This window comes from Thamnophis sirtalis, unplaced genomic scaffold (genome assembly GCF_051295495.1).
Source record: "Thamnophis sirtalis isolate CommonGarterSnake01/CBP01778 unplaced genomic scaffold, rThaSir2_p1.2 scaffold_15, whole genome shotgun sequence".
Classification (NCBI taxonomy): domain Eukaryota; kingdom Metazoa; phylum Chordata; class Lepidosauria; order Squamata; family Natricidae; genus Thamnophis; species Thamnophis sirtalis.
The window spans coordinates 10742825-10760023 of NW_028261395.1; the positions used below are offsets into that span (position 1 = coordinate 10742825).

General features: G+C 43.4%; 1 protein-coding gene across 2 annotated transcripts in view; it reads left to right on the forward strand.

Moving 5' to 3' along the window:
* The window catches only part of ASCC1 (activating signal cointegrator 1 complex subunit 1), a 131302-nt gene that overhangs the window by 34716 nt on the left and 79387 nt on the right, over positions 1-17199 (forward strand). For both annotated transcript variants that reach the window (XM_087702653.1, XM_087702654.1), the window contains exon 6: positions 15118-15254. In XM_087702653.1, the coding sequence (XP_087558779.1) occupies positions 15118-15254 (137 nt within the window). The remainder of the gene's footprint in view (positions 1-15117; positions 15255-17199) is intronic.

Sequence of the window (17199 nt, forward strand, 5' to 3'; positions counted from 1 at the left end):
AGAGAAGTTCATTTCCTAAAGAGGTGCAAATTGTTGCACTGAATAGATTTCTTGAGAATTCTAATTCTCAACTGGATTTGTCTATAATAAGATTAAAATATTGATGATTATAGAATTCTTTGAAACTTAATAGCCATGGAGGCTACTAGTCCTGAATATCCATGAGGCTTAAAACATCAGACCTGGCTATTTTATAACCCTATGGCCGGTGATGGCGAACCAATGGCATCCATGCCCAAAATGTTGCCCAGCGTGTGCGGCCTTCCCTGTTTGCCTTCTGTGTTTCTGTCACGAATGCGTGCATGACGATCAGCTGACCTTCGCGTGCGCGGCAATGCGGAAAACCAGTGTGTGCATGCGCGCCGGCCAGCTGATTGCCAGGTGTGCATGCATGCCAGAATCCGGAAGTTTGGCTTTTCCGGAGCGCGATCCCTTCGCACGTGTGGCAGTGCCAAAATCCGGCCTGCGCATGCGTGCCAGCTAGCTGATCATTGGGCACGCATACATGCTAAAGGTTCAGTTTTTCCAGAGTGTGGTCCCGACAAGCATGCATGCATGCACGAATATTTTCGTGTGAACTTTTTGGCACTTGGTGCCAAAAAGGTTCACCATCGTTGCCTTAGGCACCTCCAGCCCTTTGACTCTCCCTGCCTAGCCCACATGGATCTGGATCCGCTTCAAGGCGCTGGTCGTTACCTATAAAGCCCTTCATGGCATCGGACCTGGGTACCTGAGAGACCGCCTCCTGCCGATCACCTCCCATAGACCGATTCGATCACACAGGTTAGGTCTCCTCCGGATTCCATCTGCCAGCCAATGTGGGCTGGCGACTCCCCGGGGGAGAGCCTTCTCTGTTGCAGCTCCAGCCCTCTGGAACGATCTCCCCGTGGAGATCCGGACCCTTACTACCCTCCCGGCCTTCCGCAAAGCTGTTAAGTCCTGGCTGCTCCAGCAGGCCGGGGGGGGGCTCTCGATATATCCAGCCCCCCGGAGATTGTGATTGTTGTATATTTTAATGTTGTTTGTGTATTATTCCCACTCCCTTGTTTTATTGTAAGCCGCCCGGAGTCCTTCGGGAGTGGGCGGCATACAAATCAATAAAACTATAAACTATAAACTATTGCTTTTATTTTAAAGGCAACCGCTATTTTATTTTCAATTTACGTACATGCCTGTGTGCATATCCTGTGTACCTTCACCGCCCTATTGATTTGGTCCTCCACAACAGTCTTAGTTTCTCTCGTAGCCTCTTGGGAAAATTAATTTCCCATCCCTGGCCTAGATTTTTTTTTTCCCTTCAGGAGACCATCAGTTCCTTAATTTTTGATTTCTTTCTGCGTAGAATCAAATCTTCTTTCAGGTATGTTAATGTTCATTTTTGGAGATGACTTCATGCAGATTACACCACGACAAGATATCTCAGAATTAATTACAGTACTTCTCTTGGCTCCGCTTTGGAGTTCTCCTACCTCATCTTCAGTTGAACTGTCAACCAAAGCAATTTCCTCTTCTGTCTCGGAAAGGAAAATCATTGGACCTTTTACAGCTGCTGAAGCTGGTAATTATTTTTCTATTTCTGCCTGAGGTGATGTAAAAGTTGAATTAGCATTATGTGGCTAGTTAGTCTTAAACAAGGGTGAAGGTAGTTTGAGTAGTTTGGAGAACTGGCAAATGCCACCTTTGGCTGGCCCAGATTGGGATGGGAATGGAGATTTTGAGTATCCTTCCTCTGCCACGCCCATCAAGCCACGCTCACAGAACCAGTAATAAAAAAAAGATGAATTTCACCACTGGTCTTAAGTAGAAGCTCAGATGCTGTTTTCAAGAGCTCATGGAGGAGCAGAGAAGCAAACTATCCAAGCATTTCCACATCCTGAGCAGAAGTTGAGACCTGGACCCTTTCCCATAGGAAAGGCATCTGTCATATTCATTGCAGTCCCCCTCCACTACCTACCAATACCGCTGAAGAACCCAATACCGAAAAAGACAGATGTTCAAGAATGGGACACTCCCTCACCCAACAGATTTGTCCATCCAGTATTACTGTGGACGATTATCATCTTACTAGAAACTGACCCGTCACAGCAACACAAGGACATTCATTAGCAATCTGACCTCCTGGACAGGGGCAAATGGACCCAAGTAGAAACTAGCAGCACATAACTGGACTGCCTTGTACTATCAGTTGTTGTCATTAGAACTAAGATACAATAACAGAATTGGAAGGGACCTTGGAAATCTTCTAGTCCAACCCCCTGCTTAGGCAGGATACCCTACACCACTTCAGACAAATGGTTATCCAATCTCTTCTTAAAAACTTCTGCTGTTGGAGCATTTACAATTTCTGGAGGGAAGTTGTTCCACTGATTAAATGTTCTAACTGTCAGGAAAGAGGGGCCACTCAGTGTCCACATCAGAGGTTGTATTCAGCAGGTTCTGACCAGTTCTGGAGAACCGGTAGTGGAAATTTTGAGCTGTTCAGAGAATAAATACCACCTCAGGCTGGCCCTGCCCCCATCTATTCCCTGCCTCCCGAGTCTCAGCTGATCAGGAGGAAATGGCGATTTTGCAGTAGCCTTCCCCTGGAGTGGGATGGGAATGGAGATTTTACAGTAGATTTAGGTTAGATTTTGAGGATTTTTAGGTTAGTTTTTTTAGATTAGATTTTTTAGGTTTAGATTTTGAGATTTAGGAGGTGTGCGCACCAAACCCTTTTGCAATCATCTGCAACAGAGGTGGTATTCAGCAGGTTCTGACCGGTTCTGGAGAACCGGTAGCAGAAATTTTGAGTAGTTCGAAGAACCAGCAAATACCACCTCCGGCTGGCCCCGCCCCATCTATTCTCTGCCTCCCAAGTCCCAGCTGATCGGGAGGAAATGTGGATTTTGCAGTAACCTTCCCCTGGAGTGGGGTGGGAATGGAGATTTTACAGTATCCTTCCCCTGCCATGCCCACCAGGCCACGCCCACAGAACTGGTAGTAAAAAAAATTGAATCCCACCACTGGTCTACATGTGCCTTGCTTCCTGAGTCGACTCCTTGTCCTCAGTTGTTCTCCTGTCCTAAGAGCTCTGTGCATACGCACATCTGGAACAGGACCCAGCTGTTCTTCCTTTCCACTTATCTCAGCCTCCAAAGGCAGCTGCCTCTCCAGTGGCTGGGAAATGTCGGACGGCCCTGGCTCTATCTCTGTGTCCGATGCACAGCATCCATCAGAGCCTTCCCCAGACTCCAGAGCTGGCCCAAGTTCCTCCCAAATTTCCTCATCGTGTGAGTCTACTGCCAGCTCTGCTGGCAGCTGGTGAGCCCTAACATTATTCATAATTTCTGCTTATGTTAACATTCTTGTTAGAGGGTGTTCAAATTGCCCACCTCCCAACAGAAAGTTGAATCAACCCATCAGCATGCAATTAATGGGTAGTTGAGATTTAGGAGGTGTGCACATCAAACCTTTTGCAATCATCTGCAGCAGAGGTGGTATTCAGCAGGTTCTGACCAGTTTTGGAGAACTGGTAGCAGAAATTTTGAGTAGTTTGGAGAACTGGCAAATACCACCTCTGGCTGGCCCGCCCCATCTATTCTCTGCCTCCTGAGTCCCAGCTGATCGGGAAGAAATGGGGATTTTGCAGTAACTTTTCCCTGGAGTGGGGAGGGAATGGAGGTTTTACAGTATCCTTCCCCTACTACATCACGCCCATCAAGCCACACCCACAGAACCAGTAGTAAGAATTTTTGAATCCCACCACTGGGAGATTTGCAACCTATGCTTATCAACCCCTTTGTAGCAAAAATATGCATCAATACTTAAGTGCTGTTCCGGACAAGTTTAAATCAAGATTTAGGGACTTTTGCTACATACAATTTCATCTTGTTGGTGAAAAGTCATGATGCTTGCATCGTGCTGTTTTTTTTGTGAAATACAAAGAAAATCCTTCCGTTCTCTTGTGGGACCAAAACCTCAGAGTTTGATGGATGTTAGAACAATTGGAAACAAGTGCAGCAATTCGAAAAAGACGGTAACTCTCTGTTTTCTAATTAGAATGGAAGCAGGATAGATCTCTGTGGGGGAAATATATTATTTTTATGTATTACTGTAAACTGTCTAAAACAGACTTGAATATATTACCAGGATATGTTTCCTCAGGAAACAAAGAATAAATCTAACAACCATTCTAATTCCCAGAACAAATTTAAAATGTGCGTACATGATATCATTTTCAAGGGCTAGGCAAAATAAAAAAGGGGGTATCAAATATACTGAGAATTATAATGATTGAATGTTAATGAGTTGTAACCAAGCCTGACTTGGTGTGACATACTATGAATGATCAACAGCTTCCAATTAATACAAAGGGAACAGTGAGAGATTCAGGGCAATATTAACATTTGTAGGCTTCAACTCCCAGAGTTCCCCAGCCAGGGGAACTGGCTGGCTGAGTAATTCTGGGAGTTAAAGTCCACTACAAGGTCGGACACCTCTGCTCTAAGCATTTGTTTCTTGGTTCAAGGTACTAAATGTTTACAATAAAACGTGTCTCTGATTAACTTAAGTGATATTTTGTGGAAATAATCTTCTGGTAAAATCTTGGCTTTTTTCAGTAAATCAAGCCTGCAATTTATCAGGCTAAATATACTGATAAACTAGATTCTCTTAACCCAGAAAGGAATGAAGTCCCACCAAGTTAAGAAAAGAGGAAATGTAAAGAATTAGAGGTGTTTTTGTGTTTGTGAATGACACAAATGTATGCATGCTCCTTTTAGTCATTCTTGACTCCTAAGACTCCTGTGTATATAATTTCTTGATGGAATAAAATGATCGTTAATGATCCCCCCAAAAAAGTTGAATTGCCCCATAATTTTTTAAAAAAACCTATAGATTTTACAAGCTACTGGAATGACAACATAATTGCCTGCTGTTCTTTGAAATATAAAGTTAAGGTTTTACAATGATTTTATATCCAGCAGAGGGCAGTATTTGGAAAGTAGTTAGGTTGACTTACCTTTAGCAGATTTTTAGAAATCTGTACATTTTTTAGCTTGGAATATATTATGTAGATTTACATGGAATTTATTTTTTTCTATTCTACGCATAGAATTAAAATAAGTAATTTATAGATGCCTTACTACCAAACACTTTTTAATCAGAACCATATGAAATTCTGTAACAAAAATAATAATCCAAACCATCATCCTTAACTTAATGGCGTTTAGAAATACTGCTCTGTTTCTCAAAATTAGCAGTCCTTGTTGTCAATGTAAAGTATTAAGAAGCTGAATCAACTGCTTCAATTAATAAAAGAAAAGTTCAGTGTTTAAAGTAAAACCAGCAGTACTTAACGGTTCCACCACAAAACCGCGTTCGACTAAAGCGCGCTCGACGAAACCGCGTAGCTGACGTCATCACAGGGCGACAGCGCAGAGACAGAAGCACGCTGTAAACGCTAAACCTAAAATTAACACCTAAACCTAAACCTAACCCCCCTAAACCTAATCCTAAACCTAACCCTAAACCTAATCCTAACCCTTAACCTAACCCTAAACTTAACCCTAACCCTTAACCTAATCCTAAACCTAACCCTAACCCTTAACCTAACCCTAAACCTAACCCTAAACTTAAACCTAACCCTTACCTTAACTTGAATCTGCTTGCTTTCAAAGCGCCCTTCTTTCTCCGTGCTCGCTGTTGTCGCCCTGTTGATGACGTCAGCGACGCGCTTTAATCGGGCGCGCTTTAGTTGAGCGCGGTTTTGTCGTGCCACGGTACTTAACATTTCATATTTGCTTGAAAAAGGTGGAAAACCTCAGACATGAAGATGTCTGTATGGTGTCCTTGGTGTTCTCTGACCTTGATAGCTTCTCTGCAAAACTAGGTAATAGCCTCCATAGCCTCCTCTATCGGTGCATGTCCATATAGATAGCTGGAGTTAAGCCAGGTTTTAATTTTTCTGAGGTGGATTGTTCTAGGGCAGTGTTTTTCAGACTTGGCAAATTTCAAATTATGGACTTCAACTCCCAGAATTCGCAGCTTTCTCAATAATAGCCAGCACACTTGAAAACATGCAGCCCTCAGAAGTTCTGCTCCTCTTCACATTTAGGAAGGTCTTCCATTGTGTTTTATTTCAATGGCCTTTGGCTATACAGTACTGAGGAATTGGGCAGCAGCTTAATTATTGATTCATTGATTGATGTATTATGTATTGACTCTGAGCATAGATACATAGGTAGATTTTATCCTTAACGATCAGTCTCCAAGCTGTTCCTTCAGATCTTCCAACAGGATCCTTCATGTCATTGTAACTAAATCCACTCACCTTGCTCTTGGTCTCCTTTTCTCTTTCTTTCTGCCTTTCCCACCCTCAGAACCTTCTCTAGAACTTCTATGGCAGGGGTGTCAAACTCGATTTCATTGAGGGCTGCATCAGGGTTGTGTTTGATCTCCGGGGGCCGGAGGATGGTCGGGGGACATGGGCAGGGTGGGTATGGCCGGTTCCACCACAAATGCGCAAACGACAAAAACGCGCCTGACTAAACCGTGGTGACAAAACTGCGCCGACAAAACCGCGCTGACGAATGAGCGCTGAAGCGCGCCGACAACAGCACACCGACAGAAGCGCGCTGTAACCCTAAACCTAACCCTACACCTAACCCTACACCTTACCTTAACTTAAATCGCGCTTCTGTCGGCGCGCTGTTGTCGGTGCACTTTTGACATCGCGGTTTTAGCGCCGCGGTTTTGTCGGCGCGCTTTTGACGTTCACGCATTTGTCGGGTCACGGGTATGGCCAGCTCAACCTCACTCATCGAGACTCAGTTTTCAACGATGACAGCCTCCTGCAGCCTCCCTGTGCGCCCCCCCCCCCCGGACCTCCGTTTTCACTGGCAGAGAACTGCAGGAGGTTATCGCAGCCGAAAACGGAGCTCATGTGGGCCTTGCATGGCCTCCCTGAGCTCCCATTTTCGTTAGCAGAGGCACCGCCGGCTGGTCCTTTGCTGTTTCCAGTGCGGCCCCATGGGCCAGATCTAAGTACCCTGTGGGACACACCCAGTCCTGGGCCTTGAGTTTGACATCCCTGGTCTGTGGAGATTGTCAATCATCCAGGTGATGGTTGTTCCAAAAGTGCTTTTTCAAAAGGCACCTTTGTTTTTCTGTGAAGTTTCTCTGCTCATCCAAGAAGCTTCTTCTGTTCTAACAGTCAGAACTGAAGAAGCTTCTTGGATGAGAAGTGAAACATCTTCAAGGAAAAACAAAGAACGTTCAGTTGCCTTTTAAAAAGGCACATTTGGGACCTTCTCTAGAATCCTCACATATCTGAAGTAGGATATTTTGAGCCTGGGCACCTATCCCTTGAATTCTGGACTATTTTGTACAGTTTCCTTTTAAAAATATATATATATATTTTCTTGGTTGTCCATGGTATTTTCAGGAGTCTTCTCCAACACCCAAACTCAAAAGCATCAACATTCTTTTTTCATCATAATATTAATTACAGTTTGATATACTAACTTGTAGTGAATTCTTGTGATTTTCTACATTAATAAATTGCTGCATTTTTGCCCATTCGTACAATTGACAATTTTGTGCATTCATATGATCGGGATAGCTGTAAAATGAATAAACCTCAATTATACATTTTGAGGAGCAAATTGGAAATTATTTATTGGAATCAATGAAAGGATACTACAGTTGTACTGCAACCCTTTTGGATGCCTTCACAGTTTCATTTTATTCTGCTTCTGCTCACTGTAGTGACTTATTACAGGAAATTATCTTTCCAGTGAGATCTGAAAACTATTTGTACAAATGATTCTGTCTAATTGCTCGTCCTGTTGCAATATCAGGCCAAATGAATTTGCCTGGATACGTTCCGGATGGAGTCTTATTATTTATGCAGTACTATCTGTAAGCGTGGTACTTTGTATGAGAAGATAGCTTTACTGGTTGGATGGCCACCCAAGGTTCCGTGGGCCTCATAAGCATATAAAGGTAAACGTTCCCCTTGCACATATGTGCTAGTCGTTCCTGATTTTGAGGGGGCGGTGCTCATCTCCGTTTCAAAGCCAAAGAGCCAGCGCTGGGACAAGTAACAAGAGCTCACTCCATTGCACGGTGCTAGGGATTCGAACCGCCGAACTGCCGACCTTTCTGATCGTCTTAGTCACTGAGCCACTGCATCCCTACGTATATATGAAGCCCAATATATTTATTGATTTTGTATATGGCATATCATACATGGACTAGCAATAGATATTAACATTTCATCTAGATTAGCAGACCACATTAAAATATTAATGTTAAAAAGATCTATATTCAAACACCAATGTCTAGGCCAGGAGTCTCCAACCTTACCTGGCTGGGGAATTCTGGGAGTCCACCAGGCTTAAAGTTAACAAGGTTGGAGACTTCTGGTCTAGGCCACCTAACCAGTGAAGCACAGCATCATTTATATTTAAAACATCAGATACTGGACTGGTATACGCCCTCAGCTTACCGCCGGGCACTGTGATCTACAGTTTGATGTGAGACCCCAGTGGTGGGTTTCAAAAATTGTTCGAACCTACTCTGTAGGTGTGGCCTCCTTTGTGGGAGTGGCTTGCCGCCCATGTGACCGGATGGGAGTGGCTTGCCGCCCATGTGACCGGATATGAAGATGCCGACGACACTTGTCAGAACCACCGTAAATTACCTCACCCACAGCACTGGCATGCATAAGAATATGATGTAAACTTGTTTTTTAAAAGGCATCCTTGGTTTGCGTTAAAACAACTTCAACACACGCAATGTTCTGATTGCACCACAAACGCAGTAGTCATCCTTACCTTTCACAGAGGCACTGAGTTTTATAAATATGAGCATGATAGTGTAGAATAATCATATCCAAGGACCAGTGGTGGATTTCAAAAAAGTTTGGAACCTCTTCTGTAGGTGTGGCCTGCTTTCCGGGTCCACTGGTGGAACCTCTTCTAACCGGTTTGGTAGATTTGATGAACCGGTTCTACCAAATAGGTGCGAACTGGTAGGAACCCACCTCTGTGAGACCCCCCACAGTCACACTGAAGGGAGGATACTATGCCCCCTTTATAGAGAAACTCCTGGCAGATAGCACTTAGACTTACATACTGCTTCAAAGTGCTTTACAGCCCCCTCTAAGCAGTTTTACAGAGTCAGCATATTGCCCCCAACAATCTGGGTCCTCATTTTATGGATCTTGGAAAGATGGAAGGCTGAGTCAACCTTGAGCCTGGTGGGATTCGAACTGCTGAATTGCAGGCAGCCGGCAGGCAGCAGAAGTAGCCTGAAGTACTGCACTCTGACCACTGCACCATCGTGGCTCCAGACGCTATGTGAGGTGCCACTCCTGTTCGGGATTGTCCATTGCTGACGTGGTTGTTCAAAGCCTGGCACCATTTTTTTCTAGGATCATTTATATGCCTTCCTATGACTGGTGGTTCAGTGGCCCATTTGGCTTTCCATTGGGAATCAGTGTTAAAGTTGTGCCAGTTGTGGCTTCCAGGTTTTGAGTCAGTAAGCAACTGCTGTCATCCAGACAACTCTGTAGATCACGGATATCAAACTCGCGGGATCACGATGCTGTCACATGACGTATCATGACGTTTTCCCCTTTACAGAGCTGAGGTGGGCATGGCCTGTGTGTGACACATCCAGCCCATGGGCCACCAGTTTGACACCCCGGCTGTAGATTTTCCTATGAAACCCAGTTTAAAGTCCATTCTGTACTCCCAATATGAACCACTGGTATGCCTTGAACCCTAGACCATTCCAAGTACTTTTATTTACTTGTTGTCTCATAAGATAATTGATGCTTACTAAAACATGCTTACATCTTAACTGAGTTTATAAAGAATTTGTTAGAAGCAATCAGCCAGAGGTTATTAACAGCCTTCATTTTAATATAAGACTGCAATTTAGTTTGACCTAGTTGCATGTTGAAAAAAGAAGTTGAATGTAAACATACATTTTACTACAAAGACTCCTCCCAGATGTTTTTAGAGTTTTCATCCTATGTTGCCAAATTGATTTCAGCAGCATATATGAATGAATGAATGAATGAATGAATGAATGAATGAATGAATGAATGAATGAATGAATGAATGAATGAATGAATATCTTCCTTAAACATCTACTGCTTGGTCCTCTTTGGTATTAATTGTCCAATGCTAGGATATTCAAGTTTATTAGGATTTATAGGAATTTGCAGAGTGCAGTTTTAAATAAAAGTGTCAGTGCAGCTCAGAATCATTAAATTCATTGCAAATATATAATATATGTTCTTTCTAGAGCAAAACCTTGAACAATCCGCTTCAACTTTGCCAAAGGTTTTTAATCAGAAAAAGCATTGATTTGGCATATTTTAAGACCTACAAAATTTCATTGGAAAGAGGCAGCATGGATAGTAATACAGCAGATACTAATTTCGGAAAATCCCAGAAAACACTTGTAACAACAATTGTTATACTCAGGTGTTTAAAAAAAGTTGGCTTCATGAACCTTTTGTTTCTATTATAGCTAGTCCTCGATTTACAGCCATTCAATTAGTGACTCTTGAAAGTTACCATGGTGCTGGAAAAATTGGTTTTCACACTTATCACAGCATCCCAATATTAACAACTTCAAAATTTGGGCACTTAAATTTCTCAGCTGGCTTCTGACAAGCAAAAGTCCATTGGGGAAGTCAAATTCATTTAACAACCACACGATTCACTTAACAACTCCAGGCATTCACTTAACAACTATGTCATTTAAGAGCCGCTGTGGTGCAGTGGTTAGAGTGCAATACTGCAGGCTGCCGGCTAACCGCAATTTGGCAGTTTGAATCTCACCAGGCTCAAGGTTGACTCAGCCTTCCATCTTTCCAAGATGCATAAAATGAGGACCCAGATTGTTGGGGGCAATATGCTGACTCTGTAAAACCGCTTAGAGGGGGCTGCGAAGTTGGTATATAAGTCCAAGTGCTATTGCTATTTAGCAACTGCCTCGCTTAGCAACAGAAATTTTTGAGTCGCAAGTTACATAAGTCATAAATTGAGAACTGCCTATAACCGCGATGGAGAACCTATTGCATGCATGCCACAGGTGGCACGTGGAGCCATTTGTTAAGGCACGCGAGGTGTTGCCCTGTCAACTCCAACGCGCTTGTGTGTGCTGGCCAGCTGATTTCGGCCTTCATCTTCAGCTGGTTTTCACCCTCCAGAGGTTTCCTGAAGCCTCGGGAGGGCGAAAAACACTCCAATGCGCAATCCGGAAGTCTCCTGAAGCCTCCGGAGGGAGAAAAACGGCCCTACGGGCAACCCAGAAGTTTGTGAACGGATTTCCAGTTTGTGCATTGTGCTGTTTTTCGCCCTCCGGAGGCTTCATGGAAGCCTTCTGAAACCCCAGGAGGGAGAAAAACGGCCCTATGGGCATGCATGAATGAGGGTTGTCACGTGTGGGCATGACCCCCCCCTACGCTCCCCATGCTTTTGGCACATGATAGCAAAAAGGTTAGCCATCACTGAGCTATAATAAAGCATTCCAGCCTTCTCTTCTGCACTGGAGCATAGAAAAATACAGGTAGACAGTTGTGGGCATGGAAGATGACTTTGATTCCTGGAAAGCTTTAGAGGGAGAATTCAGCTATTTAAACTGATAGTAATTATGACATTAATTCAGGATTGTGGTTTGTTTGTTTTTTGCCACCATTCCTTCTCTATGGGATTAGATTAGACTATTCTGTTTTCCTAGAAGCTGCTTATTTATTGTGTTAATATACTTTGTGCTCATTATATCTGCAAGCATTGCAGAAATTAAAAAGAACTGCTGCCAATAATTGGAATCTACCAGATCTGCTCCCTGCTGTTTCACCAGCTTCTCTGTGCTCCTGATGTTCATTATCGACTATAATAGCTTCTGTTGCTAGGCTCTGATGTTTGGAGATTAAGAAAAGTTCATAAAAATAGACACTGAGCTTTGGAAGATATCTAAAACACCTTTTCACCCAGATGGGAGTTAGAGCTTTTTCTCAACTTTGTTTTGATAGTAAAGGATGGGGGAGAAGGACAAAATAGAGGAGTAAACTCCTTGGAGTTTTTTTTAACAGTTTAACAGAGTTGGAAGGGACCTTGTAGGTCATATAGTCCAACCCCACCCCCCCACCCAAGCAGGAGACCCTACACTATTTTTGACAATGGCAGTCCTGTCTCTTCTTGAAAGCTTCCAGTGATGAAGCTCCCACAGCTTCCAAATGCAACCTCTGTTCCGTTGGTTGATTGCTTTCACTGTCAGAAAATTTCTCCTTATTTCTAGTTTGAATCTCTCCTTGACCAGTTTCCCTCCATTATTCCTTGGGTGGCCTTCAAGTGCTTTGGAAAATAGCTTGACCCGCCCTCCTCTTTGTGGCAGCCCCTCAAATATTGGAACCCTGCTATCGTGTCTCCCCTGGTCCTTCTCTTCACTAGATTAGTCAGTTATGCAACCGTTCATTGTATGTTTTAGCCTCCAGCCTCCAGTCCCCTAATCACCCTGGTTGCTCTTCTCTGCACTGTTTCTAGAGTCTCAATATCTTTTTATAGTTGTGGTGACCAAAACTGGATGCGGTATTCTAGGTGTGGTCCAGGGGTGGGTTTCTCGCCCCGTTCCAACCGGTTCGGTTGGAACGGGGCTGGCGGCGTCCTCGTGCACGCGCGCGGTGCACGCATGCGTACTAGCGTCTGTGCGATGCTCCAGCTGCTCCTGGAGGATCGCGCAGGCGCTGTATGCGTCCTGCGCATGTGTGGAAGCACAGAACTCGTCAAAACCGGGTAAGGAGCGCGGGCGTGCGGGTGGGCCCTTCGCCGTTCCCGGAAGTTACTTACTTCCGGGTTCGCCGACCAACCGGTTTGCAGGGACCGCCGCGAACCGGTTGAAACCCACCCCTGGTGTGGTCTGACTAAGGCCTTATAGGAGTGGTGTTAGTACCTCACTTGATCTTGATTGTATCCTTCTGTTAATGCATCTTAGGATTGCATTGGCTTTTTTGACTGCCACTGCACACTGCTATCTTATATTTAACTGGTTGTCCACGAAGACTCCATCCCTCTCACAGTTACTGCTACTAAGCCTGGTTTCACCCAGTCTTTATGTGTAGTTTTGGTTTTTCTTGCCCAAATGTAAGACTTTACTTTCCTCTATTGTGAATTTCGTTTTGTTAGATAGGGTCCAGTATTCGGTTCCACCACAAATCCGCAAAGCCCTTATCCGCGGAGACATAAGCGCGAAGACTAATTCGCGCCGTTCTAAGCGCTAAGGAAAAACGCGACCTTACCGCGATGACATAATCGCGGAGGGCAAATTCGCGCATTCCCAAGCACTCAGTACCCTAAACCTAACCCTAAACCTAACCCTAAACCTAAACCTAACCCTAAACTTAACACTAAACCTAACGCTAAACCTAACCCTAAACCTAACCCTAAACCTAACCCTAAAACAAACCCTAAAACAAACCCCTAAACCTAATTCTAACCCTTACCTTAATTGAAGTTGGCTTTCTGCCGCGGCGCTGTTTTAAAGCGCCCTTCTGATGCCGCGCTGTTGTCGTGGCGGTGATGACGTCGCGGCTTTAGCGTCACGATTTTATCACCGCGATTTTGACAAGCGCGGTTTTGTCGTGCCACGCCAGTATTCAACTCTTGTCAAGATCCATCTGGATCTTGAGCCTATCTTCTAGAATGTTGGCTATTCTGCAAATTGGGTAAGTTCCCCTTCTACTTCCTCATCTAAGTCATTTCGAGTCTGCCATGAGAAGTACCATTCCCATTTACCATGTTTTAATAAAAAATCATTTTTCCCCATTGCTCGGTAACAATAAAAACCGTCTCCCAATAATACCATGTTTCCCCGAAAATAAGACAGGGTCTTATTTTTTTTGACAACCCCCCCCCCAAAATAAGCACTTGGCCATATTTTCAGGGAGGTCTTATTATTTTTGAGGTTCAGGAGGCAGCGAGCGTGGTCACCTCATGGCTGCTGCTGTGTTGCAATATTTTCAGAGGGGCTTATTTTAGCGCATGCGCTCAGAAGTCCGATTGGGCTTATTATCCAGAGAGGTCTTATTTTCAGGGAAACAGGGTAAGAACAGCTATTAATAGAAAATAAATAAGGAAAAGGGTTTCTAATCTGTCGGCAGATTGTTTTTCGTGCCATTAAGGTCTGGAGAGCTGAGAGTCATGATTACAGTCACAGAATATGGAGCAGTGTTGCTCTTTGTACTTATGCGTTCCATCTTTTTCAAAACGTGGTTATATGTTTTGAAAATTTCTAATGGCAGAGATTCCTCAAAAAGGAAATATTACTTCTTTCAGTGCCAAGGAGTGGCCTATATCACAGGCTTCTGTTATTTGAGGATCAAGACTTCATCATTATCATCAGAATTCGAAGGGACCTTGAAGATCTTCTAGCCCAATCCCCTCTTCAAGCAGGAGCCCCTATACCCATGATGGCAAATCTATGGCACATGTGCCGGGAGTAGCGCGCAGAGCCATCTCTCCGGGCACACAAGCCATTGCCTGTTGCTCTTCCAGGTTCTGGTGTGTCGGCCAGCTGGTCTTCATGCGTGCAGAGAGCCCGAAACTGGAAGAGCAGCCACCCGGCGTGCATATGTGCACCGGGCACCTGCTCTTTTGGTTTCTGGCACGCATTCATGCACAAAGACCAGATGGTGCGTGCTTGCTCACCGGGCAGCTCCTCTTCTGGTTTGTTTCACATGCGAGCTCCAGTTTTGGCACTTGGTGACGAAAAGGTTCGCCAACACTGTCCTATACCATTTCACATAAATGGATGTCCAGTGTCATCTTAAAAGCCTCCAGTGATGAAGCATCCACAACTTCTGGAGTCAAGCCGTTCCCTGGTTGATTGTTCTCACTATCAGGAAATTTCTCCTTCATTCTAGGTTGCTCCTCTCCTTGGTTAGTTTCAATCCATTGCTTCTTGCCTTGCCTTCTGATGCTTTGGAAAATTCTGATGTTTCTGCGCTCCCCATATGAGCCTCTGTCTTTGCTCAATACAAGTTACGTCAAAAATATTGAATGCACATGAAGTTTCTAATGTACACTTTTCTCACTTGAGGAATGCCTAATGTTTTTATAGGACTGTGGAGTCAGCAGCAGCCTGTTTCAGAACCCAGCAAAACTCCATCTGACAATTGGGACTCTGGTACTTCTGAATGATCAAGAAATCCAGAAAGCTCAGGAACTCCTGCAGAAATGTAGAGAAGACCTTGTCGAGTAAGTAAAACAGAAGTTTGGGAGTAGAGGAAAGAGTTGCATACTTTTGTCCATACTTTTGTACTGTGGAAAGAATCGAATCGAAAAAAGTATAGAATTGTAAGAAATTGTAGCAAGCAGCTACAACTACTGTGTTTCTCTGAAAATAAGACAAGGTCTCATATTATTATTATTTTTGCTTCAAATTTTTGCATTAGGGCTTACTTTCTGTTAGGTCTTATTTTCAGGGAAATACAGTCTAAATGCATCCATCTGGCTGACGATCTAATTGGGGGTAGGGCTTATATTACGAGCATCCTGAAGAAAAAAAGGGCTTATTTTCCAGTTGGTTCTTATTTTCGGGAAAACAGGGTATTTAAAGACCAGGGACCAATTGTGTTTTGTTTATGACATCAGTCAATAGTCAAAGAATTCCTTTTGATTGATTGATTGATTGATTGAATTTGTGCCAGCAAGTTGACATTGATTTTAATGATAGTTTTTCTCCATGACAACCTATCCCTATTCTAGTTCTTCAAGTTTTCTTTTCTTTCCCTGCCATTTTATTATTAATCCTTGGCTACGTTTTTTCTTGTGGTGATTTTGTGCATAAGCAAAGACTGATTTTATTCCATTGAAGTTCGTGAAAAATGTGATTTACCTTCACACTTTGTTCTAGCAGAGTGTTTGGCAAATAATTCTCTTAGCCCCAGATGGTTGTATATCCCTGAGATTCATTTCTTGGGAAAGCTGTAGACAAAAAGAGCCTTGGAAGCACACAACCCGTATAAGAAATCAGTCCTCAAACAATAGATCAGTGACTCCGAAGGGCACAAGTTGTCATAAAGCACTGCACAAAGGCACGTGGTTTGAGATGTAGGATGATAGATAAAAATCCTCTCTATCCTCCCCCCTTCCCCGCCCTTCAATGCAGTTGTGTTTGTAATATTTTTGCAAGAGCTTTCTAGTACAGTGATTTCTTAAACTAGAAATCACTGCACCAGAAAGCTCTTGGAAAAACAATTAGATACATTCTGAGTTTACAAATGAGCTCTTTTGTGATTAAGTAAAGGTAAAGGTTCCCCTCGCACATATGTGCTAGTCGTTTCCAACTCTAGGGGCCAGTGCTCATCTCCGTTTCAAAGCCGAAGAGCCAGCGCTGTCCGAAGATGTCTCCATGGTCATGTGGCCGGCATGACTAAATGCCGAAGGAGCAAGGAACGCTGTTACCTTCCCACCAAAGGTGGTTCCTATTTTTTCTACTTGCATTTTTACCTGCTTTCGAACTGCTAGGTTGGCAGAAGCTGGGACAAGTAATGGGAGATCACTCTGTAACGCAGGGCTAGGGATTCGAACCGCCGAACTGCCAACCATTCTGATCGGCAAGCTCAGCGTCTTAACCACTGAGCCACCACTCAGTATGTTTGTTTGTTTGTGTATATATATATATATATATATATATATACAAGTCTGTCTGTCTGTCTTTGGCGACGTTTCGACAAAGTCTCATTTGTCATCTTCAGGCGTCGCCAAGACACTTCCAATTTTACATGGGAGAAAACCTGAATAACCAAAGACCTACATACAAACGCCCGCGAAAACCTGAGAAAACAAATATGTGTGTGTGTGTAGGTGTGTGTATATGTGTGTGTATATGTGTGTGTGTGTATATATATATACACAAAAATATATACACATATATACACACACACATATATATATATGTATATGTGTGTGTATGTGTAGGTGTGTGTGTGTGTGTGTATATATATATATATATATATATATATATATATATATATATATATATACACACACACACACACACATACACATATATATACACACACACATATATATGTGTGTGTGTATATGTGTGTGTGTATGTATATGTATGTGTGTGTGTGTGTGTGTATATATATATATATATATATATATATGTATGTATGTATGTATGTATGTATGT